The sequence below is a fragment of the Engraulis encrasicolus genome, chromosome 16 (genome assembly GCF_034702125.1).
Source record: "Engraulis encrasicolus isolate BLACKSEA-1 chromosome 16, IST_EnEncr_1.0, whole genome shotgun sequence".
NCBI classification, from domain to species: Eukaryota; Metazoa; Chordata; class Actinopteri; order Clupeiformes; family Engraulidae; genus Engraulis; species Engraulis encrasicolus.
Genome location: NC_085872.1, coordinates 43,500,184 through 43,517,923, shown reverse-complemented (window position 1 = coordinate 43,517,923; position 17,740 = coordinate 43,500,184). Strand labels below are relative to the sequence as shown.

At 43.2% G+C, this 17,740-nt stretch overlaps 1 protein-coding gene across 2 annotated transcripts in view; it reads right to left on the bottom strand.

The window, feature by feature from the left end:
• LOC134465831 (arf-GAP with GTPase, ANK repeat and PH domain-containing protein 3-like) overlaps nt 1–17,740 on the bottom strand; it is a 125,558-nt gene that overhangs the window by 86,602 nt on the left and 21,216 nt on the right. For both annotated transcript variants that reach the window (XM_063219722.1, XM_063219721.1), the window contains exons 4-7: nt 7,988–8,073; nt 4,395–4,536; nt 3,965–4,099; nt 173–300 (exon numbers count right to left, since the gene is read on the bottom strand). In XM_063219722.1, the coding sequence (XP_063075792.1) occupies nt 173–300; nt 3,965–4,099; nt 4,395–4,536; nt 7,988–8,073 (491 nt within the window). The remainder of the gene's footprint in view (nt 1–172; nt 301–3,964; nt 4,100–4,394; nt 4,537–7,987; nt 8,074–17,740) is intronic.

Below are 17,740 nucleotides of genomic sequence, written 5' to 3'. Positions count from 1 at the left end.
CAACATACTAGACATCCAGAGCTGGTGTGTGGATGTGGGAAAGTGTGTGTATGTGTATTTTGAAGGCGCTTTGAGACAATTTCAGTTGTGATATTGCACTAGATAAATACAGATTGTATTGTATTGTATCGCAAAAGAAGAATTCTACATGAGCGGCGGAAAGAGAGCTTACCTGATTAATGTGGACGGGCGGTATGGATGCGTTGGGGACAGATGAGTGGCTGGGAGAGTTGGGGAGGGACTTGCATGGGCCAATGGATAACTGTTGCTTTTTCCTCAGGGCCACCACCTTTTGGGCCACTGTAGCGAGAGAGAACAAGATACACATCCCAGTTTTAGTGAAAGTGAAAGCCCATTTGGGAAACTCCAACTCCCATTGTCATTGTGACACAGCACTCCACAGCACAAAAGTGAACACTGCACACAACGAAATTGCATTTATGCCTCACCCGTGCAAGGGGGCAGCCCTCAGTGGCGCCCCATGGGGAGCAGTGCGGTGGGACGGTACCATGCTCAGGGTACCTCAGTCATGGAGGAGGATGGGGGAGAGCACTGGTTGATAACTCCCCCCACCAACCTGGCGGGTCGGGAGTCGAACTGGCAACCTCTGGGATGCAAGTCTGACGCCCTAACCGCTCACCCATGACTAGGAAAAGTTGTTGAAATTTGATGACTATGTATGTCATGGAGTTCAGGTTTTATGCATTGCATTCCCATATACAGTACTTACAGTACGTGTACGTTTATAATTGACTTGGACAGTTGTTATTATTTATTATTTATTACTTTATCACTTTACTGTTATCGATCCATCACTGTTACTGTCCTGTCTTGCACTTTGATTGTCAGTTTGTAAATGTCAGTCCTGTGTATGTCCATGTTCTTTCATGGTTGAGTAGAGTAGAGTAACTTTATTGGTATATATATACTTAACTTTATTGGTATAATTTCAATTTCCTTGTATGACCTGTGTATATGAAGAAACTGACAATAAAAGCTGACTTGACTTAACTTGACTTGTATGTGTTGACTTAACTTGACTTGTATGTTAACTTGACGTACGTGCATGGCATTTCCCAATGCCAGAAGTGAGATACGAGGCATTGAGCCATATTTTGAACTGCAGAAACACCAATGTACTACTAAAACAACCGTTTGTGCCCAAAACAAAACAAAGTTCTTCAAAATGAATCAGCAAAATATTGGGCCCAGTTCAGTTGTATCCACCCCCACGCCTTGATTCCCTCTCCTCTCCTGATATGATGTTCAGGGCCGCTGACAGCTTTTGCTGGGCCCGGGACAATGTCATCTGAAAGGGCCCCCCTACCCAACACATATAATGTAATGGGCACCCAATTCTGGGCCCCCTATCTCCCAGGGCCCGGGACAACATACCCCTTTGTCCCCCCTTGTCGGTGGCCCTGATGATGTTGCTCTACATACTCCCACTCATGCTCAGTCTCTGCAGTGACGGGAACAACACGGGGGTAGCCAAAGTTTGCCGCCTGACCTCTGTGCTCGCGATGACGCGGCATTCGCAGATTACCATGTGTTGGAAAGAGGACAAGAGGCAGAACGAAGGCATAACATGACTCAGCAGACGAGCAGCTAATTTGCCATGCAGACAGCGAGAGCAATCGTTAGCCTCGACGGCCCCGCTGCCAGCCAGGCTTCGGGTGGGCAGGCTGCAGTGACAAAATGAAATATGAATGCCAAAACGGGGGGAGAAGAGAAAGAAGAGGGGGGGGAGGGGGGAGGCGAGACAGAATGAGGGTGACGGACAGATAAAGGGCAAGTGGCGAAGAAGCGGATGAGCGACGTAACGCAGACACCACTGCCCAGGGCTGCTGACAGCCTTTGCAGGGCCCAGGACAAAGTCATCCAAAAGGGCCCCTTACCCAATACATACAATGTACCCAATTTAGGCCCCCTATCTCCCTGGGCCCGGGACAACATACCCCTTTGTTCCCCCTTATGGGCGGGCCTGTCACCACCTGTGGCAGCAATGAGATGGCAGCAGAGAAGTGGAGACGACGACTCGTGAAGACTACTAAACAGGCACAAGAAGACATCTAATGGTCCTCCTGTCTTCTACAGAACGAGTGATGAAAAGTCTATAGAGTGATAGACAGAGTGAGTGGCAGAGAGGGAGTCAGAGAGAGAAAGAGACAGATCAGAGATCAGACAGCATCAGAGTGAGTGAGATTGTGTGTGTGTGTGTGTGTGTGTGTGTGTGTGTGTGTGTGTGTGTGTGTGTGTGTGTGTGTGTGTGTGTGTGTGTGTGTGTGTGTGTGTGTGTGTGTGTGTGCGTGTGCGCGTGCGTACGTGTGCGTACGTGTGCCAGTGTGTGTGTGTGCGCGCTTGCCAGTGTGTGTGTGTGTGTGTGTGTGCGTGTGCTAGAGATAGGGAGAGAGAGAAGGCAAGAAAGAAAGAAAGAAAGAAAGAAAGAAAGAAAGAAAGAAAGAAAGAAAGAAAGAAAGAAAGAAAGAAAGAAAGAAAGAAAGAAAAGAAAGACATAGTGTGCGAGAGTGTAGGAGTGTTATGAGATAGATAGATTAAATAGATAGATAGAGAGAGTGGTGTTGGGGGGAAAAGGGGGAAACGGAAAGCATCTCCTACAGATGACAGAGGCGGTGATGCCCCCGCTCTTCTCCGGGAAATCAGTGTGCAAGAGAGCTAGCGCGTGATAGAGAGTGAGGCGCTGGCATCTCTGCATTATTTAAACGCTGCCTCAGGATGCAATTACTGAGAGTAAGAACAAAACTCCAGATGCCATGGCAAAATAACAGAGCAAAGTGAATACCCCCCCACCGCCCACCCCCCCCTCCTCTCTGCCTCCAAGAGGGTTTCAAGTCAAGATGAGACAAGATGGTGTTTAATAGGAATTGGGCTATGGAGGCCTGTAGGGTTCCCTAAGCTGACCTTGCTGCATAGTACACTTACTGCGTGACCAGCTCAGTGTGAATTATAGCAGTGGTTCCCAAAGTTTCCCCCCTGTGCACCCCCTTTTAAGGGCCGTACACACACGTCGCTGCTATTTACTCGCTACTTGCTCACTCGCCTACTTGCCACTCGCTCTGGGTGATTTTGTTTACTGGTTGTCATGGTTCCCGCTGTCCGCGCCAATAACGTCCGTACGAAACAAAATGTAGGCCTGCGCTGTTTAACGTTGATCGTGTGCTGTGCACAACCATGCATATGAGCCTTTGATGGTGTACACTGTATTGGATGTATTTTCCTCAACACTTCAAAGTGTGATGGCGTTCAGAAGTTGGTTGGTCAGAACACCACAGGGGCAACGTCACCTGTCAATAATCTGTATTCTGCATTCCAATTGGTTACTCGCTTCGCTCGAAGATAAAATAAGTTTATCTCGGAACCCGCCCACATCGCATCGCTTGTACTCTCCTCGCCTACTCGCCAGCGAGACTCGCTGGAACACGTAGACATTCTATTGACTTCATCCGCTGAGCGAGTAACTAGCAGCGACGTGTGTGTACGGCCCTTTACATTTCAATGGGGTTTGTGCACACCCTAGGCGAATGTTACACAGCCACACATTTTGGGCAATCCTCATTTCCAATAGACATAACGTTTTTTCAGCCATCATTACAATGGAACTTGTTGCATGACAAGTCTAGGGGTTGAAAATTACACTTCAGATGGATTCTTCCAGCATACAATTCAGCAAATCAAATTAAAAACTATATAATGTTCGTGACGTTAATGCTGTATAAAAACACACATCTCAGTCATTGCTCTATTCAGCTCCACCCCTGCCCCAGTTTGGGAAACCCTGAATTATAGGATGCAGGGTAAAAGGCGCATATGCTACATCCATATGTTGTTTAATTTGGCAGGAAACGGGAAAACAGTAGGAGAAACAGGTGCATCAAGGGGTCAAAAGTGAATCGCCTGAATGCAAACTCAGGGCTTTTTTTCCATACGGTACACAGTCACTCACCATCCTGGAAGACTCGCTCCACGTTTAGGCCATAGGTGGAGCAGGTCTCGTAGTAGGTGGAACGCTTCAGGTCATTGGACAGCTTTCTTGCACGAGCGTCATCAATGACCCTGGGATTGGTGGCACTGATGGCATCTTGGGAGGAGAGAGAGAGAGAGAGAGAGAGAGAGAGAGAGAGAGGGAGACAGAGAGAGAGAGAGGGAGACAGAGAGAGAGAGAGAGAGAGAGAGAGAGACAGAGAGAGAGAGAGAGAGGGAGAGAGAGAGAGAGAGAGAGAGAGAGAGAGAGAGAGAGAGAGAGAGAGAGAGAGAGAGAGAATATGTGAACACTAGGGCAGAACATGCCACAGATCATGACATGTGACAGGCAGCTGAATGTTTCCTCTTGAATGTACTAAGGAGCTAATACACTAATGAACTGCACAACTTACCTTGTGTACCGACCAGCACCATCGGCACCTCGTTCGTGTTTCTGTAGCTGGACAGACGCTGGAAGTAGTTGTATACTGTCTGGAAGCTAATCTCGTCCTCCAGGCTGAAGACAAACACCACCGCGTCCACCCAGGCAGCAAACTGGCAGAGACAGGGAGACAAGAGAGCAGAACACCTACTGTCAGTGATCTGGTGGTGTGACACACGCTCAAACGCAGTCGCTAACCAACAATCTGCTATCAATGACAAAATGAAGATCCTCTTCAATCTCAATTCGTGAGGGATCTATAGTGTCTGTCAATTGCATTTATACTTTGCTTGTTTTAGCCCTTAAGTTTCAGTGAATAATATATATAAACTGATATGGGCTAATGATTCATATCCACAGTTGGGATTCCACAGCCGTACTCTCTTCAATGAAAGTCAATAATAATCAACTGTTTTTAAAATTTGAACTCAAAGCCAGTACCTCTAGCTACCAGAAGAGGGCAGTGTGGCTACATCAACAGCACAGCACTTGAAATCATTGGTTGCCACGACATTAATCAGAGTTTTGCATTGCGGAATGTTATCGGCTGCCTATAACTGACTAACTGAGGTTGCATCATCCCAAAACAACGTAGTTATGAACACATAAAAACATTAATTTAACACGCAACACACACTCTATTGGAACTTTGAAATATGCTGCAACATCCAAAAGGCACAACACAATGTGTTTCACAAACATGTTGAAGGCATGGACAAGGTATTGGCGGAGCCCTCTAATGGAAGAGTAAAGATTATCCCATTGATCGCTCTGTGTCAGTTTCTACGGCTCAGAGGGCTGCTCATGGTGCTCACTTCCAGCTCTGTTAGTGCCAGGAAGTGGCTTCCAGAGCATGGTGTAGTATAGCCCAGTGTTTCTCAACTGGTGGGTCGCGACCCAAAAGTGGGTCGCGGAGGGGTCATAGGTGGGTCGCGGAGCCTTGGTGTAAAAAAACCTTATTTCTAAAAAAAAAAAAATCCAACTTTTCCTACAACAATTTACAACTTTCATTTTGATAGGCTAGTGAACTCAGTGTCATCTGTCGTCATAGATACAATCTGAATATTTATGCGAGATAGATAGCGTGCAACCAGTCATTCGAGTCTTGGTTACATTTTGAGAATTGCATTGAATTGACTTGAACGCTAAAAAATTGGGTCGCGACCGAATGAGAGTAGAAAATGGTGGGTTCCAAGACTGTTCCAGTTGAGAACCACTGGTATAGCCCATATCCCCAAATAGGTCTTATTTCACAGATTTAAGTATTGTCAGAGAATTTAATTGAATTAAACTCAAATAAGCCAATTGCTAAGTGCATATATTTGTTGGTAATTACCCAGAAATGTTAGTTTCTCCTTAATTTTGGCTTGTTATGTAGTGGTTCTGTGTTAGTCTATAAAAAGAAAGATGCTTCTGGGCACTGATTCAATCTACGTGGAAGCAAGTGGCAAATCTACTTCCGGGAACCCTGGTTTTCACAACTCTGAATTCCATGACTAGTCTAGGTAATGGACCTTTGTGTCCAATGGTCTGACAGGAAGATTGTGTGCAATTGCAGAGTATAGATAGTGTCTATTATTAGCTGTCTAATGGCGTGATTGACAGTAATTGGTGGATGGAAAATATCTGCTGTTGACATTTAAAGGCCAACAGTTTTGTTTGGAAAAACTACACTGACAAGTTCATGACATGAAGAAAGTCCAGACCCACAATGATAAATATCACTGCAGTAAATTGGTAGCAATATACAAGCAACTAGTGGTGTATTTTTTTGGAAAGTTTAAATGAGCAAAACATTACATCCGCACCTGGACGTCTTGAGACACACAGCGCGGAGAAACACAGAGAAACACTATAGTTTTCTCAATTCGAATGCTCTGATCTGACTTGTTAATGCACAACTGTCTCTTGTCTGTCCAGACACCAATCAACACATGTATGCACGCACATGCACACGCACACGCACACATGCACACGCACACGCACACGCACACGCACACGCACACGCACACGCACACGCACACGCACACGCACACGCACACACACACACACACACACACACACACACACACACACGCACGCACACACACGCAAAGTCAGGTTTGTCGAGAATTTCAGTCCTACAGTTTTTGCTGGGCCACCTGCCGGGGGGATCTGCAAAGGAGCCCTCTAATTAAGAGTAGCTGCATGGGAAACCAAAGGCACAGCTAGCTTCTCTCTTCTCTTCTCTTCTCTTCTCTTCTCTTCTCTTCCCTTCCCTTCCCTTCCCTTCTCTTCTCTTCTCTTCTCTTCTCTTCTCTTCTCTTCTCTTTCTCTTCTCTTCTCTTCTCTTCTCTTCTCTTCTCTTCCCTTCCCTTCCCTTCCCTTCCCTTCCCTTCCCTTCCCTTCCCTTCTCTTCTCTTCTCTTCTCTTCTCTTCTCTTCTCTTCTCTTCTCTTCTCTTTCCTTCCCTTCCCTTCCCTTCCCTTCCCTTCCCTTCTCTTCTCTTCTCTTCTCTACTCTCCTCTCCTCCCCTTTCCTTTCCTCAACCCCTCCTCTCCTCCCCTCCTCTCCCCTCCTCTCCCCTCCCCTCCGCCATGACTGCAGGGCAGTGTGCTTGTGCTGTACTGTAACGGCAGCTGGGATGATGCATGTGGCACTGGTGCTACAGGTAGATGTGGCTCATTCATTATACTGCTACTGGACACCAGCTATGGCGCACACACACACACACACACACACACACACACACACACACACACACACACACACACACATGGACGTGTTCACTGCACACACACACACACACACACACACACACACACACACACACACACACACACACACACACACACACACACACACACACACACACACACACACACACACACACACACACACACACACACACACACACACACACACACACACACACACACACACACATGGACGTGTTCACTGCACACACACACACACACACACACACACACACACACACACACACACACACACACACACACACACACACACACACACACACACACACACACACATGGACATGTTCACTGCACACACACACACACACACACACACACACACACACACACACACACACACATATGGACATGTTCACTGCACACACACACACACATGGACGTGTTCACTGCACACACACACTCATGGACATGTTCACTGCACACACACACACACACTCATGGACATGTTCACTGCACACACACACACATGTGGCCATGTTCACTGCACACACACATGCAAGTGCATATACACATACGCACACAGACAGAGACACAGACACACACGCGTACGTGGACACACACACGCACGTATGCACGCACGCAGGCACGCACCTATAATAATGGCAAAACTATGTTCACTGCCCCTGAATAATGACTTGTTCCCATGTGGTTGCTATTATAACTTTTGGCAATCTGTCTCAGTTTCAACATTTAATTGGGAGAATCTGGAAAGTGGGTTTTTTTGTCCTAATAGTTCAACTATAATGTCATGATGAAAGTGCCCGATTTCAGAGAGGGATTAAAAAGATAAAAAGATAAAGCAGGTCTACCTGTAGCTCTGGGGGTCCTCCTTCATCTCTGATTAGAAGTAGATAACTCTGTCCATCCACAACAATCTCCTTTTTAAACCGGCCTCCTGTGAAAGACAGAGAAGGGGCAAACAGAAAGGGAGAGAACAGAAAGGGAAAGAACAGAAAGGGAAAGAAAGCATTACAGTTTTTCTCGATTGCCTACACACAATTTTCGGAATCGGTCTTCGAATTCTCAAAACTCTACACACAAATCTCCAAACCTCACACACAACGGGCCAAACTCTTCACTACCTCTGAAAAATGCACGTCTTGTCTCAAAACAATGTACTCTCTTCTAAAAACCTCATTTTGTCGTCAAATGACACACACAGACAGTCACTACAATACACATTTGCAGACCCATTAAAACACTGTTGGGAACAGGGTAAAACTAATTTCTCCCAGTAACTTGGGCTTTTTTTGTTCTGGATTGCATGGATACTGTGACATAAGTTGGAAAAACTTCATTCCCACAACACACAAACAGAAACAGAAAGATTTTTATGTCTTTTTCACAAAAATAACACAAAGATACTAAAGAGGGTATTTTTCTGTAGTAAAATACTGAAATATTGTTTTGAGACTCGGAGTACACAGACGTGTATATATTTTACATGTATTGTAAAATATTGGGTAACCACATGAAAGTATATTTTTGAGTTCAAAAACTAAACAAATGGGTTTTCTCCTTGCATCCACTCATTTTTCATCAATATGACATGCAATGTGTGTCCTTATGGGGTGATGATTTCAGATTGTAAACCGGTATGAAGAGAGTTTGCCCATGTGATGAGGAAGTGAACATAGTTGCAGTTGATTGTAGTGTTGTGAATGACAGTGTGTTCCATGAGAAACCCAGTGTTTTTCTTTATGAAAATTGAGTGTAATCCAGAGAATTGTGTGTAATGGTGTGAAAAGAGTGTGTTTTAAAACTGGAATTTGAGTGTTAAGTAGGAATTGTGTTTAGTGTTCAGTGACATTGGTTAGGGGAGTTGGGAAATGGGTGAGATGTTCCGAGAATTGTGTGTGAAGTACCAGAACTTGTATGGAGGCAATCGAGAAAAACTGTAATAGAAAGCAGAAAACACAAAAGAGATACACATTCTGGTTGTTTACTAACCCCAACTCCGATGAAGTTGGGACATTTGGTAAACAGTGAATAAAATCAAAATGCTATCATTTTCAAAACACTCAATCTATTCATTAGATGGAGAATAGTGAAAAGACAACATATTAAGTGTTAAAACCGAGAAAAAATATTGTTTTGGGGGACATATGTACTCATTTCTAATTTGAGAAATCCAACACGTCTCAAAAGAGTTGGGACGGGGACAATAAATGGAAGCAAATGTCGAGGAAGACTAAAAACAAAACAAAAGACAACACTTAACAGTTAAATACATTAACCGATGAGATGATTTTATATAAAAAACAGTGTTAATTCCTATCTTGGACATGATTTCACCAGCTTAAATGGTGGGTGTATTCCTTGTCATGTTTTGCAATGTTTTCCTTTCTGTAGTGCTTACAGTGTGACAGGTCTTGACCAAAAACCCACCATTTTATCACATGCTGGTCCTTATGATGGAGCCAAACTGTTAAAACATAGTAGAGAATGCAATTTGACCTTACTATGTGGCAGTAATCGAAGATCTCCCTTCAAAATATAATGCATGAGTGGCTTTTCATGCTGTTTAAAACCCATTTATACCATTCAGCACTGTATTTAACTCTACAGATGAGTGAGAACATCTTAACCAATGCACTACTGCACCCGCATGCCATCATGGAGGCTGACTTTTGAAGCTAGCACTAACACAAGTTGGATGGTCCATTTTCACTGTAGCACAGGATGTGCAGTGCTCTATTATTGTCAAAAAGAATGGCCTTCTACAACTTCTGCTGACTTCTGTAAGCAAAGGACAGTTTCCCATGTCTTCTGGGTCTATTTCAAGTGAGCTCAGGTGCTTAGGAGAATGTTAAACCCCTGTGTCATTTTCATGCATTAAGCATTCTTAATATGGTCAATTTTCAATAGCTCTAGCACTCCAGGAATTAGAGTGAGACTATAGCCAATATATATTTCATGATGTCATGAACCTATACAATGATTTTATTAACAAAAATATGTCTTATATACACTCAATCATGGTGAATCAAAGGGAATTCAAAAATGTATGTAATAACTATGGTAATTATTCCCTTTGCATCTTTAATTCTGAGTGACTCAGCCTCTCTGTGATGATCTTATACCTGGACACCTATATTGTCCGTCAGTACAATTCTTTTTGAAATGTTCTTCTTTGTTGTTTTATCTTATTTGGATGTTTACTAAATTTCACTGATCCCCGTCCCAACTCTTTTGAGACGTGTTGGATTTATCAAATTAGAAATGAGTACATATGTCCCCCAAAACAATATTTTTTCTCGGTTTTAACACTTAATATGTTGTCTTTTCACTATTCTCCATCTAATGAATAGATTGAGTGTTTTGAAAATGATAGCATTTTGATTTTATTCACTGTTTACCAAACGTCCCAACTTCATCGGAGTTGGGGTTTGTACATGCAGTAGGGCTTAAATTAGGGCCAATCTTTTCCAGTATAATTCTGTTTCAATCCAGCTAATTGAACAGACCCGTCACATTCTGTCTCTTCCAATCCCATACACTGAATAGGTCTTTCCTGGTGGCCCATCCATGTTCTAACTGAAATCCCATGACAACAGCTGGTAACTAAGGGCACATTTCCCACATGCAGTAGAGCCCTAGTGAATGTGGTAATGACTTTCTGGTGTCCACCTCTCAGGGCAAACTGGGGATGTAGTTCTGAAAGAAGCAGGGTTGAACTTGGACTTTTGAAAGGGAATGCATAGCAACAACCAAGGTGCATAATCTTCATCTGGTTTGATGGCTTAAATAATAAATTCTAACCATAAGCAGGTAATAACTATTTTTGTTAGGATAATAATAATGTTAACACGAAAGTTGCATGAGATGAGAAGAACTGTATGCTTTGCATTCCGTTCCCATCATAATTTGTTTAGCTTTGTTTTGGGATAGGAGCAGAACAGTTGTTGAGTGTTGTTTATGTGAGTGCTCGTCCTTGTACTTTTGCGTACATGTGTGTGATATATAGATTGGCTTAATTACTGACATCAAGGCATATCTATTTTGCATAATACGTACTCCATGTAGTGGAGCAAGTGGACACTAAGATTAGACAAATAGTTGTAGCAGATACCCTACTCTGAGCAGACACAGTTGACAGTGTTTATTACTTTTGCCAAATTAATGAATTTCATAAATAAAAACCATCAGAATTCTACAGGCCCTCCTCTTTGGCCATAAGAAGCTCAGCTTTGGGATCATAATGATCACAGTTTAATCTGTGTGTTTATTGTTGTTCTGTTGATGGGATGCTTTGTTGAAAGGAGCTACCAGTGTCCTGCTGACCATGACCTTTGACCAAGGAGAAATGTTGTGACTAATCTGGAAGGGGTAGTCATGTGTTACATCCTAGGGGGAAGTCGTGTCGACAGAACATCAGAGTGTTAGGTGTTGTATGCAGGGCTCTAAATTAACTTTTCCCACCACCAGCCAATTTGGCTAGTAGACATTTTTTCTTACTAGCCAAATGGAAGGTCAACTAGCCATTTTTTTCTCACCAAAATAAACCATGTGTTAATTATGATGCTTTTAATTATTTTATTAAACTAGGCTATGTCCTCAACACAGATAAACAATATAAATATTATACTCAATATAATTCAGTCCATTCTATAATTATTTAGTAATTATATTTTTATTACCTGCATTTCATTATTTTTCATTCCATTTCCATATACTGCACAGACAGCCAAACACTAGCCTATTACCTCACACACCATCACCCAAACCTCACATACAGTATAGGCCTACAACTCACACAAACACAGCATGCCTTCAACACTAATGTCACACACATACCAGACTTTACACTAGCCAAACAAACACACAACCAAACACTGCAAAGCCTCATATCCCCTACACAGCATCACTTCACACACAGTGGGCCAAATACCATGGACAATGCACAGAAGACAGGTGAAGGGGAGAAAAGATGAAGGGAGGAGAAGGAGACGGAGAGGAGAAGGATAGGAGACACCCGCGCGCGCACGCACGCACACACACACACACACACACACACACACACACACACACACACACACACACACACACACACCTACACACACACCTACACAGTGTGTGAATGATGTCTGCATTGTGTGTTTATGCTGCTGCTGCGTGACACCTTCAGGTTCCTCCAGGTAAAATTAATATTAGCTTTACTTACGATGCGCTTGGAATGACAATTACCGTTACGCTATGTCAACTAGATATCCAATAACCCCACGGAGACCATGCTTACTTTGTTACTTTCGTCGCTAGTTTTTGTTATATTTTTTTTCCACTTACTCGTATATCCATGTCAAACTCGTGCAGGGTCTTTGCGATGGCGTGGGCGTTACTAGGAAATGACAACTACATCGTTTGTAGTTGCGAGGACCTCGCAAATATCAGACGGCTTCTGACGGCAACGACACTGTTTTGACAGACAGCTGTCCTGTCCCTCCACTCACTCACACCGTTTCCTCTCCACCAATACTCTATTTCACCGTCACAACAGTTACGCTGCTATTACTTGCATTCATTGACACATAACCGTGCTTTAACCACTGCCACATTATTTTTCGTCTGACCAAAACCTACAGAACCAAAGTAATCCGCGCTAGTCCGCTCATTGAACAAATTTTATCAACACTAGTTCCAGCGCGAGGGTATCAAACACGCAGCCAATGGATGTGAGGCTGCCTGTTATTGTGATTAACGGTCAGCCAATGGGTGTGGGCTACATTATGACGGTAGGACTAATGTTCATGGGTAATGTAGGCGACGTTTTAAGGTTCATCAGACGGCAGCTACAGATCTGTGCGGGCAGCTGTTTAACGTTCAGTCGGGCACGCGCTACCGGCCAATTTGGCTAGTGGATGATTTTTTCTACCAGCCAAAATGATTTTTCACCCGCATTTGGCGTGTTGGCGCCCGTTAATTTAGAGCCCTGGTTGTATGTCGTGTCTTGTGTGTATGAATAGACTAGAACATAAAGCCTTTATTGTCATTATGCACAGTACTGTGAGATTTGTTTATGCCTAACTTTGGTTATGGCTGTAGGTGTCTCTGTATGTCTCTGTACGTATGCTTGTTTATTTGGGTGTGTCCCGGTGCCTCTGAGTCGTGCATCTTTGTATGTGTGTGCATCTCTGCGTGTGAAAGTGACAAAGTTCCAGACCGGGGAGGATAAAATGGAATACTGAGGACGAGATCAACAGACTGGATGACAACAAGGATTATGTCATCGGATGGCAAATAAACTGATTGGATGCAAACAATGGAAGCCACGGCCTCCGACTTTTCTAATTAAAATACACAGAATTCTCAGCCAAAACACAGAACACTTGAAGGTAAAGGTAGAATAGAATGGTTGTAAATTTCAACAGTGTGTTAAAAAAGCCAGCAAGAAAGAAATAGGTCACAAAATACACGATGCATCATCCCACCCACCCCATCTGATGGGTGGCCTATGCTTTTTTGTCCAGCTGGGCACACATCCACTGGGACTGGTATGCGGACTTCCCACAAGACGCCCACTCACAGCGAGGCACCAGCCAGAGACATGTGTGGGGTGGGCGGAATACGCTCAGAAGCATCACTCAGTCACCAGAAATATACACACACACACATATATATATATATCCTGGATATGTATGTATATTTAAAAAAAGAGAGACCATCAATGCCACACAGAACATTGGGCACAGGGAGCGTGATCAAAGAGGGACCACCATATCTCTGTGGGCTTTCTCTGGGAAGTGAGGAGGTGAAAATGCAGCCATGCTGTGCCAGTTTCCCTTGCAATATTTGAGTCATGATTCTTACTATTTTACACAGCTGTGAGTGATACTTCCTGAGTACGCATTTCATTTTCCACAACCAAAAAAAAGAACCAGAGACCAGCAGAATATTTTCTAGCCTACTGCAGTGCAGTGATAAGCACCACATTTTCTCTAATATGAAGGCCACAGAGAGGAAGAAAATGTGAAAGTGAGTTGTGTGTGTGTGCTTGCACGTGTGTGTGTGTGTGTGTGTGTGTGTGTGTGTGTGTGTGTGTGTGTGTGTGTGTGTGTGTGTGTGTGTGTGTGTGTGTGTGTGTGTGTGTGTGTGGGCGCAGCTGTGCGCATGAGAGAGAGAGAGAGAGAGAGAGAGAGAGAGAGAGAGAGAGAGAGAGAGAGAGAGAGAGAGAGAGAGAATGACAGAATATCATTCCTTTGTTTCTGCATGTTCATGTTGTGTGCTGGTCTTCAGTCTCTCGCCTAACATCCCCATCCTCTTCCTTTTTTTAACCACACGCTCTAACACCACTGTCTGATGAATTTGTCAGCCCATTGAGGACAGCTCCAATTAAATTATTTTTTTTAACACATCATCATAATTGGGACAGAAACAGGACATGGGTGTCAAAGGCAGCCCAATTTCAAAGAGCAGTGCTCACTCAATCTTTATGGACACTGTGATGAAAAAAATAACTGAAAGACATCTGCTTTGGGTTAATACAGCATCCTTCAGCCAATGGTGACGTTTGATGGCCTTTTCATATCTGAATCAAGTTACAGATGGAGCTGCATACTGGAATGTGGTAACAAAGGTGAGGAAATAATACAGCTTATACAACCAAAGCAGAGAAAGAAATGTGAGCTGTATATACTGTAGTGTAGGTCAGTGTTTCTCAACCTTTTTTTAGGCGAGGCACCCTTTCAGTTCATGAAAAATTTCAAGGCACCCCAAACCAACTAGCCGTAACATGGCATCGCATCCGATACCACACAAGCTTAGAAAAGTAACACATTTGGAGACGTCACACAACCTATGTTCGAAATTGCAGCTGACTGGGCGACCTATATTTACTTTGACGGCGTAAATGGCAGATGAAAGATTCCACTGACTAGCATTAACTTATCAATTTAGAAAATATGTATTATATTACACAATTTATTTATCAGCCACGTTTCCACGACACCCAAGGGTGCCCCGGCACCCCTGTTGAGAAACACTGGTGTAGGGCCCAACAAAGCTGAGAGGAAACAGTATACTATTATATATATTAGGATACAGTATATTATTGTTTGCCTATACATAGTCAATTGAAATATGTTATATGTTGACTGATTATTGTTTGAGCGAAACTGGCACAATGCAATATCCACTAACCACAGAAAAGTTCAACAAAACACCTGCAATGAGAACTGTGAGCTGTTCTATAATCATGGCTGACTGTTCGACTTGCATAAATGAATACTTGATTGCACCGAATGAAAACAGAATCCTTTTTACCATCATTATTGCTAAATCAGCTATATGGGCACATACGGCTGGTTTTACGGGAGCATAACTATAGCAAAATATATGCATTAAGCAAAAGCTGAAGCCTTCTTTTCCCTGCCAATTCAAAAAGTCCATTAGCACACCAGCCTGTTTAAAAGGGACAGTTCAGGCCATTCATCTTGCACCAAACCTCAAATGGGCATGATACAAAATGGCACTGTTACTTGATCAATTGTCACTAACAAGACAGCTTCAGCACAGGTTGAGAACATCCTTGAGACATGATTTTCACAGGGATGGCTGAAGCTTTTTTTGAAGGCAATAGTGGGAGATGCTGTAACGCAAGTTTCCCCTCAAAGCATGAGGCATTAGTAAATGGCGGCTACATTAGAAACCGTCAATTAGATCAGTGTTTCCCAACCAGGGGTACGTGTACCACTTGGGGTACGCGAGCACACTGCAGGGGGTACTTGGAAAAATGTTATTATTATAAGAAATGTATGGAGCAGTCGCATCAGGACAGAAAAAGCGATACAGTATGTGAATTAGGGGTACTCATGGCACAACTAAGATGCTTAGGGGGTACGCAAGACAAAAAAAGGTTGGGAAACAATGAATTAGATGACAGTGACATACATTTCAGGTTGTGTGTTGAGGTTGGTTTGCCCATACAATTTCTGGTCAATTAGAAAAGAGGAATGCATTGCAATGTAAGACCATTAGTACTTTTTGCCCAGTGAAGGTGGTGACACGAAGTATGTGGTAGAGAGATGGATTTGGGGAGTGACCCAGCCCGGATTTGATCCATAAGAGTGGGTAGTACATACACAACATGGCATAGTGTTAGCACAGTGCGCTACAGCACCCCAAAATATAATGTTATTTGTCATTGACCAAGGTGTCATGCCTGTGTGAATTTAACGGTTTGTCATGTTTTCTCTGAGAATCAGTATGAACTGTGCTGTCTTGGCAGCAAATCACCCATGCCAAAAGGATTGGGGGCCTGTTGTTTCTTTTTCCTCAGTGGTGGAAAAAGTAATTTCCAAAAAGGCATATTGTGAAAGGATTATGCGATTCATCTTTGAGTCGGATGAGGGAATCATCGGTCTGAGAGGCTTTGGGCTGCACACGTACAACAAGCAAGCGGTTTACACAGAAAGCTGGCAAGAAAGGTGTTCACGTTCACAGCACAGGATCAAGACTTCAAAAGATATGGCTTAAGTTCAGAGCGAGATTTGTACACAGACACTCCAGACCACTGGGATAAGACACACACATTTCACTCAAACATACGACAATCAGCAGGACACACTAGCAGTTGCCATAGCAACAGTGTTCAAATGTTTAAAAGATTATGACAAGTGTGAATCTAAACAATGTTTCATTTGAAATTGTAGGAGGCGCAATACGCCAGCCAATGTGTGAAAAATAACGATAAGCAACAACAAAAACAACAAAAAAACACAGAAGGAAAAATAAACTAATTTCAAGGCATCTGCCAATCAACAAAACAACAAGAATCCTTTGCAGTAACACAATAAATCATGAAAAATGAATGAGATGTCAAATTACTGTCTATCGAAACAAAAAAGGAATCCTCTAGTCTACAACATATGAATACAACACACACCTCAGCCTTGGCAAATGACTACCACAGTAATGAGAAAGGCCAGACAGTCGATACCATGATTCACTACCAGCTTCCTCCTAGCCTGACATGAAAGCCTCTGTGAAAACTACATCTAGCAACATCCAACGAATGATAATGTGCCCCGCACAGCTCTGTTTCTAGGCTGGAAGAACGCGATTATAACAGCCACAGTAAAAGGCGAGATAAATCTTGAGATGCCGTTTGTCCAATTATCAAACAGTAACCAGGGACCTGAGATTTTTTCCCCCTTTTTTTTAAAGCTTAACTGAGGAAATAAAGTGTGTGGAAATTATTGTGTTCATGAATCAAATGGATTGCTTTATCGAGGAACTTTTAACTCCGGAATCTCAAACAAACTTTTAAAGAGTTCCATTATTGCACTGCCACTCTGTTTCCACCAGTGGGCAAGACAATGGGGCTTAGGTCTGTAAGAGTACACCATCTCGCCTCCTATCAGAGACTTAGTAATCTTGGTCCCACTCTATTCTGGAAAACAGAGTTCCATATCAGCTCCATACATCACAGATTACACTGGGGGATGTCCTTTCTCTATATGCCTCAATGCAAAAATATACTATTTAAAAAATGTGCATGTGCACACAGAGTACTGCATAGATGGCACTGCCATCAAATTTCCACATAAAGTAATGCTACTTAAGCT